Source organism: Medicago sativa, chromosome 4 (genome assembly GCF_051527215.1).
Source record: "Medicago sativa cultivar Bolivia chromosome 4, Bolivia_mono, whole genome shotgun sequence".
In the NCBI taxonomy this organism is placed as follows: Eukaryota; Viridiplantae; Streptophyta; class Magnoliopsida; order Fabales; family Fabaceae; genus Medicago; species Medicago sativa.
In genome coordinates this window covers 71900165-71920027 of record NC_140752.1, presented here as the reverse complement: position 1 = coordinate 71920027, position 19863 = coordinate 71900165, and the positions used below count along the sequence as shown (strand labels likewise).

The 19863-nt window shown below is 32.0% G+C and overlaps 2 protein-coding genes, 1 long non-coding RNA gene and 2 other non-coding genes across 6 annotated transcripts; 2 read left to right on the top strand and 3 right to left on the bottom strand.

Moving 5' to 3' along the window:
• Window positions 1-1114: 1114 nt before the first annotated feature.
• On the bottom strand, window positions 1115-1187 carry TRNAK-CUU (transfer RNA lysine (anticodon CUU)). Its single transcript has one exon. It is a non-coding gene; the product is annotated as a tRNA-Lys (tRNA).
• A 3268-nt stretch (window positions 1188-4455) lies between these two features.
• LOC146931520 (putative protein phosphatase 2C 23) lies at window positions 4456-7822 on the top strand. Of its 2 annotated transcripts, none has more exons than XM_085703014.1 (4): window positions 4456-5671; window positions 5886-5999; window positions 6655-6919; window positions 7487-7822. In XM_085703014.1, the coding sequence occupies exons 1-4, from the start codon at window positions 4691-4693 to the stop codon at window positions 7600-7602; spliced, it is 1476 nt and encodes a 491-aa protein (XP_085559140.1). In that variant the 5' UTR covers window positions 4456-4690; the 3' UTR covers window positions 7603-7822. The 2 variants fall into 2 exon arrangements, with proteins under 2 accessions (XP_085559140.1, XP_085559141.1); XM_085703015.1 differs by having other exon boundaries at window positions 4468-5671; window positions 5889-5999.
• A 2950-nt stretch (window positions 7823-10772) lies between these two features.
• LOC146931519 (glucan endo-1,3-beta-glucosidase-like) lies at window positions 10773-12762 on the top strand. Its single transcript, XM_085708335.1, has 2 exons — window positions 10773-10914; window positions 11620-12762. Exons 1-2 carry the CDS (start codon window positions 10860-10862, stop codon window positions 12696-12698), a joined length of 1134 nt encoding a protein of 377 aa, XP_085564461.1. The 5' UTR covers window positions 10773-10859; the 3' UTR covers window positions 12699-12762.
• Window positions 12763-13576: 814 nt separating this feature from the next.
• Window positions 13577-13666, bottom strand: LOC146931518 (small nucleolar RNA snoR26). Its single transcript, XR_015009284.1, has one exon. It is a non-coding gene; the product is annotated as a small nucleolar RNA snoR26 (small nucleolar RNA).
• Window positions 13667-14404: 738 nt separating this feature from the next.
• Window positions 14405-15887, bottom strand: LOC146931517 (uncharacterized). The gene is made up of 3 exons (XR_015008376.1): window positions 15768-15887; window positions 15577-15624; window positions 14405-14824 (listed from the first exon to the last, which is right to left on the bottom strand). It is a non-coding gene; the product is annotated as an uncharacterized LOC146931517 (long non-coding RNA).
• Between the last annotated feature and the right edge of the window lie 3976 nt (window positions 15888-19863).

Genomic DNA, 19863 nt, shown 5'->3' with positions numbered 1-19863 from the left:
TTATCGCTGAAGTTGATGAAATAAGAGATGTTTATAGATTCGGAGTTTTCATAGAGTGGTGTTCAAGTAGAAGAAAGTTAGAGTGGTGTTCAAGTAGAAGAAAGTTAGTAAATATTTGATGAAGCTAGTTTCAACCCAGTTGGAATAAAGATATGAAGTTGATCCTGGATTAATCACTGCAGAAATGATTATTTCTGACCACATATTTTCTCTTTGGTGCACAAAATGAAAAGTAAAGAGGATATGAGTGTGAAACACTAGCTATCTTATAAATCATCAAATTTAATAACTTTGCATCTTACCTCATGAATGGAATCAATTTCCAATGTGTCAAGACAGGTGATTTGCCAAGCCAAATTAGAGAACACGGTAGAATATATTGATGTTATTATGTGTGACTGACTCTTTTCAATTTCAACTAATAGGAGATAATATGTTGGAAAAATTATATTAGAGAATGGTCTGCTACTACTCATTTCTCTTTCTTTGTATGTTGAGCTGAGAATGGTTAAGCACCATTGTTTTAGTATTAATTTGGTTCCTATTTTTGGAGCATTAATTTTAAAGTGGATTTTTTTTTGGTTAAAAAAATCTTAGTTTTGATGGAGCCAAGAGTTGAACATATATATGGAGCTTTCACCTTCAAAATGCAGTTTTTGGGATTTTAAAGTGGGTTTCTGAATGAACTGATGTTGTAAATAATAATTTTTTTTTTGGTTACAATTGTAAATAATAATTTTGAAATACTATAGATTTGAAGAGAACGAAATTATTTTATAAATTGTCATAAATTGTATTCTCATACGAAATTATTTTATAAATTGTCATAAAGTGTATTCTCATAAAGTAACTATTACAAGTCGTATTTTTTTTTTTTTTTTTTGAAGAAATTACAAGTCTTAGAAAAATGTTCGTGTAAGCCATTCGTGACCAGTTAATTGAAGAAAAATGTTCGTGTAAGCCATTCGTGACCAGTTAATTGAATTTTTTTTTTTTTGAAGAAATTACAAGTCTTAGAAAAATGTTCGTGTAAGCCATTCGTGACCAGTTAATTGAAGAAAAATGTTCGTGTAAGCCATTCGTGACCAGTTAATTGAAAAAAAATTCCAAATATCGCCCACCGTGGGGCTCGAACCCACGACCACAAGGTTAAGAGCCTTGCGCTCTACCAACTGAGCTAGACGGGCTTGTTGTTTATGTTCTCATTCAAACCTGTTTATCATAGGATAAAGTTAAACAATATATTCATACGTTCCTGTAAAAAGATTTAAATAAATTATTTTTGAGTTTAATTATGTTATTGCTACACATGCATCCAACGATGTTATGTCACGTCAAACACATGAGCTGTCATATTTATTAATTGATATGACAAAACATCATCATTGAATGTATGTGAAAAATAATTGTACACTGACAAAGTATATTAATTAAATTCATTTTTTTTAAATAGACAAAATAAAATAGATATTAATGAGATAAAGATTTCTACCCACACCACAAAAAAAAAAAAAAATCTACCCAACACAAGGAGTACGAAGATAGAAATCAAGAAACAATCACTTCATCACAAGAACAAAACACCGACCGAAAACTCAAAAAGCAAAAAAAATTAAATTACAAACAGATAAAAAAAAGGATTACGCCACTAAAGTTAAAGACCAAAAGTTATAATTGTGATTTTTGTCTTCAACCACCAAAATAAAAAAAGGTTTGACTTTCTAAAACAAGTGGAGAACTGATTCTTGCTTACTCTGAAAAGTATGTGTATTCCTTTCTTTCCGAAGAATTTAAACAAAAAATATCCAAATCATATTTAATGAAACCGGATAGTTCTAGAAAAGCCACCAAAATAACCAAACTGCAGAAGATGATTAGACAAATATAACAAGCTCACTGAACGAATTTCAAGTCATTGCATAACAAGATCCCAAATACTCCCAAAATAGGTGATCAATAGTTTCCTCCTTCCTACAACCGCTCACACAAAAAACAACATTATTATGAATCATTCCTCACTTAGCCAAGTTATCCTTTATAGGAAGACAATTACATAATAACCGCCAAGCAAAGAGAGATACTCTTAACGAAATTGTTTTATTCCAAATATTATCATTGGAAATCTCCTGAATAATTGACTCCATCTTTGTCAGTATATGAAAAAACAGAGCTAACGCAGTATCCTTTATTTGGATCTAAATGCCAACGACACCTGTCATCCACACCAACCTGAATAAAAGTGTAATTTAACGGCTAACAACACTCACCCGATTAATCCTGCTCCCAAGCTAATAACCGATGTCGTCATTTCCAAGCCTCACACCTACCCCTAGGGTTCTCTCATAAATGAAAAGGCGTCTAAATCTATCACAAAACGAACCCCACTCCAACCAAGCATCACGACAAAATAGCATCCTAGATCCATCGTGTACCACCCTATATCCAAATTATCATCAAACTGCCACTATCAACCCCTCACCTCTACTGAACTCCATGAAATGCGCCCACCAAGTTGATCCTAACCGCCTTTCCTCTTAAATACACTCAACGTAAAACTCGTACATCACCCCTAACACCTTGAACCACAAAACCCCTTGATCCAAAATCATCTTCCAACACCATTTTTCTAAGAACGTCAAATTAAATTCTCGAATCCTACGCACCTCCAATCCCCATTTTCCTTGTTCAAACAAACCATGTCACAATCAACCCACGAAATTTTCCTACTATCCTCAAAACCTACCAAAATAAAACATCTAAAAATAAATGAATAGAGGAGATGATACATGTGGAAGCTTTGAAAAATGACGGAAAGTAGACCGAAAGATATGACATAACAAATTTCAGAAGCAACAAGCGACCCCCCTAAATAAAAATTTATACTCTTCAAACCTGGAATATAGATATTGTATAGTTGGAATTAAACTTTGTTAACTACTTGTCTAATGTCCTTCCTTAATCGATTATATATTCCTCTTATTTCAATTATACCTCCATCTATCTCTCATGGTATGTTGACATGTCCGCCTAACGATGTGAATTCCATTGTATAAATCGATTATGATCCTCAACAAAATAACTCATTAATTCAATTGCATGTGACCAGATAGTCTGTGTGAATGCAAACTTAACCAGATGTCTAGGCATTAGTATCTACACATGATTTAATCAATATCCTTTAGATAAAAAGATGACATCTCACACTTTCTAAATAAAAAGTTCATTTTCAGATTGCACGTCGGAAAAAACATTAAGATCATAATTAATTCAAAGACATGACTAAATATAATTCAAACATAACCATCCAGATTAAGTATGTACATCAAATTTCTAGCAACTAGACATAATCCCAACAATAGAGAGGATTAGTTATACATAACCTTACAATAGAAAACAAGAAGAAAAGAGATCGCGTCGAAGTTGATTCCACGTTCTCATGCGTCGGAGCTCTCTCTCCCTCTCCCTCCCTCCCCCTCCCTCCTCTCTCTCTCTCTCTCTCTCTCTCTCTCTCTCTATATATATATATATATATATATATATATATATATTACCTGCAGAAGACCTTATGGTCACTAGTGTGGTAGTGAGACTTTGAAATGAAGTGATGACCTTCTATCTATAGAATTATAATAAGTGGAATTTTGCTGGGGCGAAGTGTGTCTCGCCTAGCGAATCAAGTTTTCTTCATAAGCAGGGAAATAACAACTCATCTTGAAAGGTCACTAAACCGCCTTACTTTGTCAGACGAATTGATGCTCGCCCAACGAAGGTGCTCTTGCATTTTTCATTGGAACTCTCTGGAATTCCTTGCTTTCAGCTCGCCTAACGAGCATGCTTTAGATTAGAATCCTTGATCTTTGTCCTTCTTGGCCAATAACCTCAAAAACATACAAAATATGAAGATAAACAAGTTAGGATTTTTGCAATAAATTTAGGATTTTTGCTTTGATTACTTGCTAAACAAGTTAATAAGTGCAATAAGAATTAACATGATTTTGACACTTATCACTGACCCAAATCGACATATGTACAACTCAAATCGACCTATGCATAACCTTAATTGAGGGGCGGGTGTTGAGAGCTATGATTATAAAAAGGGTTAATAGTGTTTTACCCCATGTAATATAGGTCATTTTCGGTTTTTCCCCTGTAAAATATTTTTTTTGGATTCCGTCCTTGTAATTTGAAGATTTTTTGGTTTTAGACCTTCATGAAAAAATTTGCCCCCTGTAATTTGAGGAAATTTCGGTTTACCCCCCTACAATTTGAGCAAATTTCGGTTTACTCCCCTGCCATATCATCGATTTTGTAAAGTCAAAATTCATGAAGGTCAAAAACCACAAAACTTCAAATTACAAAGACGGAATCCAAAAAGTAAATTTTATAGGGGGAAAACTAGAAATTACCTGCATAGGGTAAAACATTATTAACCCTTATAAAAACGGCCATCTCTATGTTTCAAAAGTCAACTCCCAAACCATAAAATGAAACGGCCATCAACAATTTAAGAAATACAAATAATCACTAAAAAGTGAATCCTCCTTCTTCTTCTTCATCTTCTTCTTTGTTCCCTTACTTTTCTTACTCTTTCTTCACTCTTGTATTATATATATATTGGTCCATTAGCTCTTAATTAGTAGAATATATATAAAAGTTTAATACTACTAAGTCTTTATTAATACTCTCTTCAATGGGTAACGGCATCGGAAAACTCTGCCTCTGTTCCACCGGCGCCGGTAGTATCTCCCGCCGGCACCAAAACAACAACCCTTTTGGAAACTCAATCTTCTACATTCGACCACTAGACACATTTTCTGACGACGACTTCACAACTTTCCAATCACTCTCCGGCGCCTCCGTCAGTGCCAACTCCTCCACCCCACCTTCCACAGTCACCACCATAACAACAACCGAAATGGACTCATCTGCTTCGTTTGAAAGCTCCACTTCCTTCACATCTTCACCTATTCCTCTTCAGCAACATGCTGGTTCCTCTGCTGGAAGCTGTAGCGCCGTATGGTGTAGCCCCGCCAAGAAGTTTCCAAGAAGAAACTTGCTGAAGAAGATTCTCAAAAGGGTAGTTTCAGTTTCTAAGAAGAAGAAAAATGCTATTGTTAATGTCTGTGATGTGAGTTTGCATGAAGTTGATGGTGAAAAGTATATGGAAGATGATGTTGATGATGATGAAGGTGGTGGTTTGTTTTTGATGGGAAGTGAGAATCTTCAATGGGCACAAGGTAGAGCTGGTGAAGATCGTTTACATATTGTGATATCAGAGAAGCATAAATGGGTTTTTGTTGGAATCTATGATGGTTTTAACGGTCCAGATGCTACTGATTATCTTCTTGAAAATCTCTTCTTTTCTGTTTATGATCAACTCAAGGAAATTCTCTTAGAATTAGATGAAAAGTATCCAAATTTGGATTCTGTGTTGTTTAGTCTTTCTGAGGCATTGAGGAAAACTGAGGAAGCATTTATGAAGAGTGTTGATGAAATGATAAACAATAATTCTGTGTTAGCTATGATGGGTTCATGTGTTTTGGTGATGTTGATGAAAGGTGAAGATGTTTACTTGATGAATGTTGGAGATAGTCGCGCTGTTTTAGCTACTCATCATGATTCTCTCAAGTCACTTCAGCTTACCATGGAACATAGTACTCTAATCAAAGAGGTAATCATTTTTACATTTCAAAATCGTGGTCTGCGACTGGGGTTACGGCTGCAATATAAAGGTTTATGCAACTGAAATTGTGGTTGCATTTGCCTGTATTTTGCTGAACTATCAAGGTTCGCAGTATAACCGCAACTGCAATTTAGAACTATGTTGGTTTATTGTTTTATTACTTTATATTAATTTGATGTGTTGAGATTTATTTTTATGTCAGGAGATTTGTAGAATCAGAAAGGAGCATCCAGATGACCCTTCTGCAATAAGTAAAGGCAGAGTGAAAGGTTACTTGAATGTAACAAGGGCTTTTGGGGCTGGGTTTCTGAAGCAGGTGATTTTATATACATTGTATCAGACTATGATTATATGCTTAATTGACTTGCTTTACTTCATGATAGTGTATATTCATCACAAATCAGTTAAACTAATCTCAGCTTTGTCAAGACTCAATTCATATGATCTTTGTTTTGTTGCATTCCAAATGCTACATGGGATTACCACATTTGAAATCTAGACAGTAATAAGAGTTAGTCTAATCTATAGTCTATAGGCTCGCAGTTCAACTAAATGTCGATTGTTGGACTAATCGAATAGTTGAACTTGAAAGTGTTATTCTCTTAATCTTTGGATTAAGCTGGTTTTGAGTTGGACACAGAACCTAATCCAATGACAGAGAGAATAACACTCTTAACTGTTGGTTCAATCCAATGTATGCATTTGATTAATCCGGACTGTATAGCTACATGATCCATTGTTCGATACAAGGGTTTTAAATATAGGTCTGCGACTATGATCTAGGCCGAGACACAATGGTTACGATGTCTTTGAAACCACATTTGACCGTGATTTTCCGCAATATCAATGATCATGAGGCAACCATAATCGTTACCCTGACAGATGTTTAAAACCTAGCGTACTGGTGTTGTATATGTTACAACTTCTATAATCTGTTCCTAACTCTTAAATTTTGTTGATCCATTTTGCAGCCTAAACAAAATAATGCAATATTAGAGGCTTTCAAAGTTAACTACATTGGTGACTCTCCATACATCACAGGTTCCCCTTCACTCCACCACCATAGGCTAAACCCTAGTGACAAATTCTTGATATTGTGTTCTGATGGACTTCACCAATATTTCACCAATGAAGAAACGGTTGCTATAGTGGAGTCATTCATCACTTTATCACCAGATATAGACCCTGCACAACTTCTCATTAAAGAAGCATTATGTAGAGCTGCCAAAAAAGCTGGTATGATATTAAGGGCCTTTTTCTTTCTCATTATAATCAAAAAAGATTTTGACATCTAAAAATTTAAATATCAACTTTTTGAGGTTTACAAAAAATCTATTGTATTTGTTTACTATAGTAAAAAACACTTTATTAAAAAAACACTTATTAAAAGTTAATTTCAAGAAGGGACTTGACTCATTAATCATGGGGCAGAGGTTTGAACTCTGACTCTTGCGTATGAAGAAAATTTGGTTAGGAGGAGAGAACACACATTGTGTGTGCCGCAAGCTCTCCAGCAGAGATTAATCATTGCTAAACGGTGGTAGAAACTTTGTGTTCATAACATGATAACCTTAAATAAAATTTGTTTTCAAGAAAAGTTACTCAAAAACAAGTAATTTTTAGTTTTTTTTTCTTTCATATTCTGACTTTTATTCTAAAAAAAAATCATAAGAAAATGATGATACAACTCATTTGACTTTATTGCCATCTTTCACTAAGAAATAAATTCACTATTAAATTAAAAAAAGTCAAAACCAATTTCTTAACTAGTGATTTTGGCTTGCATTGTTGTTGTTGTTTCAGGTATGGATTTTCATGAGTTGCTAGATATTCCACAAGGGGAACGTCGTCTTTATCATGATGACATTTCAATTGTCATCATCTCCTTTGAGGGAAAAATATGGCGCTCATCAATTTAGTTATATACACATAAACAACTAATTATACACCATTAGTGGTTGATGCACAACGTGTGTGAGTGTTGTAACTTATAAATATCGAGGTATTCAGTTTAGGTGTTTGGTATTGAGTTCAATTCTACTAATAATTATTTTTAAATTTTTTATTTAAAGGAATCATTTTTAAAACTTTAAAAGTCTATTCGTTATATATGAAATGAGGGTCCATTTTCTTCAAATATATAGGATATTACAATTTTAGTCAATGCTAAAAAGAGTGCTTAGGGTGGTTATAGTCTGTCAAAAAATGCAGGCCTATAATGATTATTAATTTAAGGATAGAGTTAGATGCAGGCTTACATATCTAATTGATAAATTATGGTTGTTGATAGTGGTTTAGTTGCATTAAATAATTTTATGACTACATGGCTGATGGAAGCGTCATTTAGTGGAACTAGTATGACGGTGTGTAATCACTTTAGATTTTAATTTGTGTAAATCATTTTTACACATGCATTGTCACTTTTGATTAATTGCTAAAATGCACGTGTAAAAAAAATTGCAGTGTCAATACTTAAGTTAATCTCAATCACTTTTATGTTAAGACAAGAGACAAATGCAAATGCAGTTAATTTGGCAAATTTTAGTCTAAATTTTAAGATGCTTAATTGGTTTTCTTTGAGGAAAATCCTATGCATGAGTCATCATGTGAATAAGTACATCATTGTATCTTTTTCTTCAAGAGACGACATATGATCATTAACTTTTAAGTGTTGACGCCAAGCATTTAAACATGTTACTTCATGTACTTTCTCGTTGAAGTAGTTGTAAGGATAATGTTGGTGTATGTGTTCCTAGTTGTGCTTTTGGTTGTGTGAGCCATTCTTTGTTCCTTCTTTTATTTGTTAAAACGCCTTGGTATGTTTATGATTAATTTTTCCACATCTTCTCTTTAGGTTAAGGTTAGTAATTTTAATACAGTTTTTCCGAATTAAACCCACCTCGATTTTCCACTTTCTCTTTCAAATTAACAATTGCTTCATCTTCTATTCCATTTTATCCATCTTCAAACTATGCTTCATCTTTCCCCTTTTTCTTTGGTTCCTTTTTACACAACACCAAAAAACACTTCACTTTCTGCAAACTCATTTGAACCCATCTTCAAACTGTGCTTCATCTTTCCCCTTTTTGATTTTTTTGGAAGACTTCCGACTCGTTCAAATTTATCTAGAAGATGTATGTTGCCGGAAGGCGTGTCTTCCGATTGTGTGTGGTGCCCGGGGAAACAAGAGGTGGAGGATAATTTGTTTTGTAGATGTAGATTTGTCGGAAGGAGTTGGTACTCCATTTTTAAATGGATCGGAATGGGGTGATTTTACCCGGAAATGTTGTTTCCCACCTTGACTACTTTTCATCCCAATAGTGTCTGTCACTCTGCAACGAGACCTCAAAGGTGCCTGCTGCATTGTAGCACAAGTCCTCCCACCATGCCACAATTCATTCGACGGTCTGAACTCTTGACTTGACAGCACTACTACCATCCATAGCTTGATGAGGAAAGAGGAGGGCATATCTTTTGTAAAGAAAGCATCGAAAGGGCATAACTCTTATTTGGCATGCAACAATTGGGAAGCTCGAAATGGGATTATTTTTTCTTTTAAGAATTTCGAGACGGAAGAGATTGTAGAGGCTATCAAAGTCATCTCTTAGATGTGGTTTATTGATAGGAAATTAGGAGGTTCATGTTTGTATTTCGAATGGTATTTAAACCCTCTTCTTTGTTTAATTTCTTGAAATCTGACGATTATTTCTTTATGGGGCAAGTACCCCTTGTACTTTTTCTGATTTGTGGGTTAAATACTCTCAATATTTTTTTCATTTTCTAATAAATTTTGAAGTTAAATAAAAAATTTAAGGTCATAGTCTTGATTGAACGACAATACCAACACGAGAATGCTTCCACACCCTTTTTGGAAAAAGAAGAAAAAAATTTAATAAACATGTTGAACTTGTATCTAATTTGGGGGTTAAAAAATGGGCCGAGGTACCCCACTAGTTACAAAATTATTCTTCTCATTTATGAAATTGCACATTCACTACATCAGCGGCAGTTAATCACCGTTGTCACTTTTAAGATCGATCGAACCGACTTAAAATGTGATTGAATCGATCTACCTCCACATGAAGTAGAGCAATTTACATTGAAAAATGAACTAAAAACAAGAAAGACACTTTGAAAATTTGGATTATTAAGTATCCCACAATTTGGTTTCCATAAGAATAAGAAACCCCACTTCACGACAATTGGATCTGATGTTAGTTTCCCAACCCATAGCAGTTCCAAGAAATTATCCTCATTGTCTTTGGTTAGCCTTGTCCTCAAACGGTTTCTTTGAAGTCAAATTCATTTGCAATTTCTTGTACATTGCACAAACTTATAATCACTTCAGGTGAAACATCATGAAAAATAAAGTCCTCAATCCTTCGAAATTTAAACCAATAATAATTGATTCTAATCCTTCAAAAAAAAAATTGATTCTAATTTAAACAATTAATTTAACAATATAAATATTTATAACATTAAATAATATGTATAAAATATCGTGTAAAGCACGAGTTACATAACTAGTTATTAAACAAAAACATAGGCATGCATTTGAAACTCAATTCTATAAAACTTCAAATCTTGGTTCAATTGATAAAAAAAATATAATAGATAAAGTAATTTAAAACTTAAGGTTGAAAAGGATCCTTTAAACTAACTAATTAAAAGATTATTTAACATTTCACAAGTCCTAACTCAACCGAAAAAATGTCAAAATCATAAGGTCGGACACCGTGATCAAGTTCGAACTCGGTTTCTTCACTTGTGTGTGTGAGTTTCTAATTTAACATATTGGATATTGGTTTTTTTTAGAGGAACATATTGGATATTGGTGTTCTTTGTTGCAGGAGTGTGAATTTGAAAGTTAATGATAATTAATGTTTAGATTCTATTGCAATATTGAGACATTATGAGAAAATTTACAATGTAATGTCCAAGCAAAATTAATGTTGACTAAATAAATGTCACGGAGTAATGTCCAAGCATAAGCCAATTTACAATGTAGTTTCATATTTCACAATGTATATATAAACGAATGAGTTGTAGTATTTGAAGAAAACAAAAAAACATTGTACCAAAAACAAAAAACAAAAAACCTCAATACATAGGTCCCTTCCATTTTAGTCAAGTCACTTTCATCTTTTTAAAGCTACACTTACCATAACAAGCTAACATGGTTTTCTTATTGTTGCTTCTTGTGCTTATTGGGTTGGAGACAACAGGAACAGGTACGTATCTTGTTTGATCTTAATTTCTATTATGGTCTCCCTCAACTATTTTTTTAATGGGGTCTTCTTCAAGTAGCTTTTGACATTCAGTTATGTTGAGAGAAAAAAACTGTTTAAAATCTTTATAGAATACAAAAGTTGTTTGTTTTAATCTCACGCTAAACGAATTTTGTTTTTGGTCGTATGTAAAACTTACAAAAGTTAGAGTTATATCTATTTTTCATGAGCTTGTAAAGTAACTGAATTTGGGTCTTGATCATGTAAAAAAACTGTTTGTTTTTTTGACGTAAAAAAACTCCTTTGATTTTCATCCTTTCAATATTATTTTTTTCCATATAAAACGAATGATTTTTTTTTCTTCATAACCTTTTAATGAGACCACATGCTAAACATAAACCAAATACATTATTTGTCACCTAAGATTTTCAAATGACCTTCAATTAGACACAATATGGATCTCTCGCAACACTAGGACTAAAAAAATAGTGATTTTAGATTTTGGAAAAATAACATTTTCTTTTTCGCAAAGATAAAAGTTAAGATTTAAACGTTTTATAAACAAAAAAAAACTTTCGATTTCAACTTTTTACATAGATAAAAAAAAAGTATTCAACCTAAAGTTTTATAATAAACAAAATCAAAATTTATCAACTTTATAACGATCACAAACATAACTTGTGTTATTATTTTCATCGATTGCAACAGCGCAATCAATAGGCGTATGTTATGGACGAGTTGCGAACAATTTACCTTCTGCTGAGGAAGTAATAGATCTTTACAAAACAAATGGCATTGGAAGAATGAGAATATATGATCCTGATCAAGCAACCTTAGAGGCTTTAAGAGGCTCTAACATAGAACTTGTTATTGGGGTCCGTAATGAAGACATTCAATCAATTGCCAACGATGTTTCATCAGCTACGAATTGGGTCCAAAACAATATACTAAAATACTCTCAAGACGTAAAGTTTCGGTACATTGTTGTTGGGAATGAAATAAATCCTAGTAATGATGCAACATCAAAATTTGTTCTACTTGCAATGCAGAAAATTTATACAGCCCTAGCATCTTCCAATCTACAAAATCAAATTAAGGTTTCAACAGCTATACAAATGAATTTGCTAGGAAGTTCATATCCTCCATCACAAGGAGTATTTAGTCCTTCTTCAATTTCATATATAATTCCAATAGTTAAATTTCTTGTGGATAATGAGGCACCATTGCTTGCTAATGTGTACACTTATTTTAGCTACATAAGTGACACAAATGACATTGACCTTTCATTTGCACTATTTACTTCAACAACTATTAAGGTGAATGATGGTCAATATGCGTACCAAAATCTATTTGATGCAACATTAGGGGCACTTTATGCAGCTCTTGAGAAAATTGGTGGTGCTAATTTGGAAGTAGTAGTATCAGAAAGTGGATGGCCTTCAGATGGTGGTGTTGCTGCATCAGTTGAAAACGCACAAATCTACCATGAGAATTTGATTAAGCATGTGATTAGTGGGACTCCTAATAAGCCTAATCAAGTATTAGAGACTTACTTATTTGCCATGTTTGATGAAAATAATAAAGGACCAGATGAAACTGAAAGACACTATGGTTTGTTTACTCCTGATAAAAAGATCAAATATCAAATTGGTCAATTATTTAGATCATCTAATTCTCGAAGTTCCTATTCTCGAAGTTCCTCTTCTCGTCTTTGGAGGGAAGGAATAATATTTTCTTATAGTTTTCCTTTAATAATTTTTTTATTATATTTAATTATTATATGGTGATAGTGTATGTAAACATGTGTATTTAAACATATTTCATGTTTGGGCCTTCAGCTTATATAAAAAAAATAAAATCAAGTTGCAATATTTTTTTATTATTAATATTTATAACTCAAAGTTGAAATCTTAGTGGGGATTTGATGATTATTAAAATCTCTATTAAGTTCCTCCTTCTTCCCGAATTTAATTTTCTCTCATTAAGTTTTCTCTTTTATTGTCTTCATGGAGGGGATGATTTTAGGTAAAAACATTTACTTGAAATCACCATTTTTCATCTTTTCCTCTATTTCAATCTAAATAAGTGATTTACACATAGATTTAGATTATATTTTCTTCGTAATTTCGTCATCTAAGTGTGGCATTGTGTTGTTCGTCGTCTTGTGCGAAGTTGCTTGATTTTCACCCTTGCTGCGAGGTTCATTTGGTTTCTAATGAAAGATATGTTATTCAATCAATGACTTGGACGCCAACATTGTAGATTCGGAGCATGAATTCTGATCATTTTAATTTTAGGGTTAATAGTATTTTACTCCCCTGTAATATAGGTCATTTCCGGTTTTACACCCTGTAAAATATTTTTTTTGATTTACCCCCTGTAAAATATTTTTATTTTGATTTACCCCCTAATAGGTCATTCAAAAACCAATTTTTTATTTTTTCTTCTTCTGAAATTCTGGTTTTTGAATGACCTATATAAGCTAGGATGAAAGAATCGGTAGCAGGATGTTTCATTGAAAGAATCGGTAGCTAGGTTTAATTGGCATCTCAATGAATTGAACAATCAAGCATCTTTGTTCCCTTACCATATGCTCTCATTGTGTTTTACTATGTAGTGTACCTATGAATTCGATGATGTTGATTATACTTTGAGATATTTTTAAGAGTATCTCAGTAAAATTCCTCATAAGTTTCTTTACTAAATAATCAAAGTGCAATGATAACGAATTGCGATTGCTCATCATTGATTCTCCAAAGATTGAAAACGAAATTGAATTATGCTTTGAGATTTATTTCCATCAAAACAATTTTAATATGATTATATGAAGCATCAAATTCAATCTTTTTTAATTTGGTTAAATATGTTTTTAGTCCTTACATTTTGCGTCTCTTTGAAGAATAGGCCTTACATTTCATTAAATGGTTTTTAAATCCTCACATTTTATCTCCGTTATCAAAATTAGTTTTTGTTTAAATGAACCTCTTCCCAAAAACAAAAATAATGAGTCTTTTTGTCAAAATGAAAATGTACTGGTTACTAAAATAGACCTTCATGAGTCTATTGTAGCAAACCCCTTTAAATAATATCACCACACGGCCAAACATGGATAGTTTTTCTCCATGGTAAGCGGTGATGATTAATTAATTAATTACTTTTGGCTCAAATATGCAACTCGTCCATGCAATTAGAAATCACTTGTGTTTTCATCCCTCTATTTTCAAACATCCCTTACAATTACTGATCACTTAACTCTTCGTTTTCAATCCCATTTTCTCGCTAATGTGCGCTCTGTTTACTTATGTGGAGCAAGCTAACTATGTAATCACAATGCTCTTGATTCAGCAAAAATGACTTGAACGGGCTTCTTGCCCTTAATGAACACATACACAGATAACTATGAAACAGTTTTAAGTAAAATCTTTAAAAACTAAAAAGTTTACATATCGTTTCAACCTAAATAAAAATCTCAAATTTTAGAAATTCCTCGTCATTAACCACAAACTAAGCTAAAATTAATTCTACGAAATAAAAATAAAGTTGCAAAGGTTTACAATACACACATTACTATTTTATTATCAACTAGAGATATGTATATATTCATAGATTCAACTAGAGATGAACTTTAGTTTAAGTGCTTCGATACCAAATAAAAGTAATTGTTGAGGCTTATAACTTGAGAGGTAAAATTACTTTGACCCCATTGATTTTTCAGCAAGCATTGCATTGTATTCCTCTCTCAGACTGATATATTTCTTGCTTAAGGCATTGAAACTTCCCATTTTATCCCCTTTCTTCTCTTTATTTTCCAAACGGTGCTTCGTTGATTCAATCTGTTTCTTGAGCTCTTCAACTTTGGAACTTTTTTCATCATGCTCTTTTTGTAACTCTTCCAGCTCTGACAACTTTGGTCCTAATGAAATGAAATTTCCAGATTAAATTACACTTTTGATCACACAATCGCATATATAAATTGTTTGTATGAAGTTGTATAGTTAAATATTAACTAGAATATAATTATTTGTGTGAATTTTGGAATTTATCCTCACAAATTTTGTTGTTGCCAGAAGGATAAATTCCCAAGTAATTATCAATAACGATGCATGAAATAATTTTAAAAAGGATTGTGTGCAATATGGTACATGTTAAAACAATTAAAAATACTTAAGCAAGAAGGTGACATTTTTGTGTTAGAAAAGTAAACCATAAAGTTATGTTTGGAAGTTTGGAGGAAAGGGAGGGGAGGATTTTGGATGGATAAGATTTGAGGAAAAATTGAGAAATCTTTTAAAAAATTTGAGAGAGTGGTTCCGTAAAAAATGATAAACTAATACTTATAATTAATATATATTTTTTAACTTTTTTTTGAGCAATATATTTTTTAACTTAAGTATTATAACAACATAGATTAGAATTGAAAAACTTACCTAAACTCTCCAAAACCTTCCAAACTCCTCAATACAATTTTATAATTCCCCTAAATTAAAGAAATTTTCTATTAAAAAGAAAATTAAACCCCTCAAAACCCTCCACTGTCGTGGCTCTCTATTCTTTCCACTTTCCCCTTCCTTTTTTTACACACCCTCATCTATTTCCTCAAAACTCCCAAACAGAACCTAAGGGATAAAAAGAAATAAATGGTAGAAAACATTAAAGTGTAAATACCCATAGCTGTATTATTTGAGCTATTTTGATCCATGGCTTCCTCTGCTACTGCACATTAGAACAATTCCATGTGTATAAGTTGCCATTATTCAAACATCAAACACACATTATAGCCAAACACTAATTCTAAACATGGCAAACTAAGTTGTTATATTGAAAATGGATGAACAAGATGATTAAACTAATGACACCTTTTTGTTTGTCTTCAACCAGTGTGCTTTGTCTTCGGTAAATACAAAGAGTCAGAGAGACACAAACACCAATTGAGTTTTTCTTCCTATGTGGCCCCTCTGCTCTATTTGTAACTATATTATAATATAATATAATTGTGGCAAGTTACATGGTGGACTACCTTGACCATGACCAGTACTAAGTCTAATTGTATAGATGGTCTAAAAATATTTAGGTTTAAATATATTTTTTAACCTTAATTCTTTATCGAAAAATTTATTTTGATCTTTTATTTTTTTTAAAATCGTTTTTGTCTTTTGTCTTATTAAAATGTGATGTTTTAGTCCTTAATTTTATTTATTTTGATGCGTCAACAGGATCAACACATCATAGGATCAACACATCATTTTTTGAAAAAAGATAAAAAAACTAAAACAATTTTTAAAAAATAAATGACCAAAACGAATTTTCGATTAAGATAAAGAACAAAAAATATATTTAAGCCAAATATTTATTTGGTTACAATCCAAAATAAAAATATTTGATCACACAAAAAAAATCAAAAGAGAGTACAATTATATGATGTAAAATATGTAATTAAATTATTTCACTTCAAATTTTTTAATTTGAAGTTGTGTACATGTAAGACTTGATTCTTACTAGAAAGGATACTTGAAAACTACTCAAAATATCGTCGATAAGTGATGTTGTTTTTCAGAAGTAGAAGTTTATAATTCTCTTTGTTTGAGATTGAAATAATGACTTAATCAATGTTAGTAAGACAAAAATAAGAGAATAAATTTAAGTTGAGTTTTCAAGCACAATATATTTGTTTCATGTTATTTTTAGTCAAATTGGCATTGATAAAGCCATATTTTTGCAAATTGGTATCTAATCCATTTTTTTACTTCTAAAAACTAGCATCAATCATCATTAAAGATTGTGCATGTCTAAAATTGTAGTGAATTTGTTGAAATTACAATAATTATGTATATGTTTGATGACATGTTTAGAATCGTTAAATATGATTATGCAGAAACTATAAAGTTTATCTTTTAAAAATTACAATAGATCACCGATTCTAACATATTCATGGTAATCTCAAACATAAACTATGTTTATAACTATAAGCGTATAGTCAATATAACCATTGCTTATAAACCAAGCAATGAGCTCATACCAAGAAAAAAACAATGAGATGACCTTCGAGGCTTCTACTTTAACTCCTTATCTTGAATTGCAGACCCACTTTTGCACACATTCATTTATTTCTATCAAACAAAGTGCGATGCCCTCAAAAAAAAAAAAAAAAATCAAACAAAGTGCGATGCTAATTTTTCTAGGTTGCAAAAGTTGTGAGTACTATAGGCACATGACATTGCAGGTAATGTCACTATAGAGACTGCTCTTCGATTGGACTTTCTTCCTTTTGAGGAAACAAAATCTCATAGTACACAGATTTGTTGAACCATTGATGTGAAATTTTCTGCTTTTTGCATGGTTGTCCCATCGTACTTTAACTGTAGTTCACCATTGGAATCAGCTTATAACATCTGTACAACTTTCTTGCTTACCCATCTTTGTTTAGTTTGACTTTGCAGTAAATAGAGGATGGGGTCTGACACCACTACACGTTTGAAGGTTTGAAGGGAAAAAGGAATGCTTTGTTTGTTTGGACTTATCTGGTCTAGGTTAGGTGTAAAGAAAAATGCATCTTCAATGGCCATATATATACTATTATTTTACTCCCTCCGTCCCGGAATAACTGACCCATTTTCTAAAAAAAAGTGTCCCAAAATAACTGACCCATTTCAATTTTCAATACAACTTTCATCATTCTCAATACAATATAACACTAAATAATACTACTTTTATCATTCCCAATACAATATATTCCACTTTCCCCTTCATTTATACACTTTTCTTAATCTGTGTGAAAAACCAAAGTAGGTCAATTATACCGGGACGGAGGGAGTAGTTTTTGGTAAAAAAAATCAACTTTATTTTTCTTGAAAATCAGTTTATTAAACTCTTTTTTTTAAAGAAGTTTATTAAACTTTTTTAATAATTTCCTCAAAAAAAAACTTTTTTAATAAAGGCATGTTTGGATTTACGTTTGCAGTGCATTTTTCGCATCCCAAAGTGTTCTAGACGTGATAATATATAAGCTTTAATTTGGAAAGTTTGAAAAACTCACGTTAGGTGGATATCCACCGGAAGCAAACACATACTTATTTGTTTTGATTGTTTAACCAACGACTTTGGGATGCTGGTAGCCGATAAGCATTCTTCAAATTTATATTACAACTCTTGTATTTAAACATTCAAATATTTTATAATCATTCAATATTTTATTAAATTTTTATCTTTATTTTCATCACGTTACGTCACATTTTTTTATTGCTTTCTCTCGCAAAATGTCAATTGAATTTGACAAACATTTTCCTTTATATGTCATAAGAAGCTTCTAATTCACTTCCTTGTAAACACCCAAAAAAATATTCAATACACTAAACAATACCAAAAAAAATTGGAAATTGAAATTCACATAAGTTGTTCCTATGAACTTGACCATTCACACTTGCTCATTTCTCTTGGACTTAGGAAGTTTCTCTGGCTCTTGACAAAACTCTTTTGAAAATAGTTTCAATCATGAATACCAGATAGTGAATGTGAGTTACCTCACCTTTCCAATACCATTGAAAATTGTAACTATTTCTTGATAAACAAGCTAAAATAGTGGGGAATTACTGTTACTATGTGATTGAGACCGGTATATGAATTAACAAAAAGTAAAGAGTAGTAATAAGTAAAGATTAGATGAACCAAGTATTTTGTAGTAACAGTAGCAGAATGCAAAGTTCTAGTTACCCACAAAGCTATGCTCCAACACAAGAGGTATGTCCCCAAGAGAATATTATTCATTCATAGCTTCTCGAACCCAATCATTTATTCTTGCATACTATTAAGGGGATATTATTCAAAAAATATATTTATTATGCTTTACTAATTGCATTTTTTATCTCCTGTTTTATCATATTTACGAAAATAGTTCTCTATTTTAAAGTATTTTTATTATATACCTTACTAGTTACTTAGACACCACACTAGTCTTCTTAGAACATCTTCAACGCTGAGTCATTTACTTAACAATGACCCTATCTATTAAGGAACCCATTGAAGGAGGGAAAAAAAATGGGTATCTATTAGATACCAGCAACTATATAAGGATTTTCTCTCCTCAGCAATTAACACGTCACATGATAAAAAAAAAAAAGTACCTCAGCAATTAAGTGAGTGGGACATATTTAAGTATTATCCATTGAAGTCTCGATTAATGTATTACCGTTGGAGTCATTGGATTCTTAATAAGTATTTTTATTAAAAAAAAATCATAAATAAATGGTGCGTACACATAGGGTACATTTAAAGAGTCTTTATTAGTTTACGATAATTGTAGTCGTAGATGCTCTTAGTTTCCTTTTCATTAACCCTCCATAGTAGGAGTGTACAAAAATTGCTCTGGTCTTGCAATCTGTCCCATCCCGAACGCAATGGGTCTGTTTGATCCAGTCAAAAAATAAATGGACAAGACAATGACACAATTGAAACAGAGACCTGGATTTGGGTTACCCGTTCCAATTTAGTTTGAGGAAAAAGACTTTTTATTTTATTTTATTTTATATATTATTTTTTAACACTCACACTCCATTGCATTCTACTATTTCACACACAAACTCACACTTAGCTTTCTTATTCATAAATGCAGATTTGCATTCTTCATATTCATGTTAGAAGTTTGATGTTTATATTTGTATTGCGTTGTGATGATTTATTTTCTGTAGAACCGCATGTATACAAATAACAAATTTTTGCACTAAAAGTTTATATTTGATTTGGCTATTGTTAATTCATTGATTCATGGTCACAAAATTGTTGTGCAAGGAGGTGTGAAAATCAACAAATAAGATTAGAGTTTTGGTTCAAGCTTTGTCTCGGTGATTCCTCATATAATTAGAAATAGTTTCTTTATTGAGTATAAGCGTGGCAAAAGTTATGGTGCATAAGGAAATCTTTATGCATTGTGCATAAACACTTCACAACCATGAGATCTAA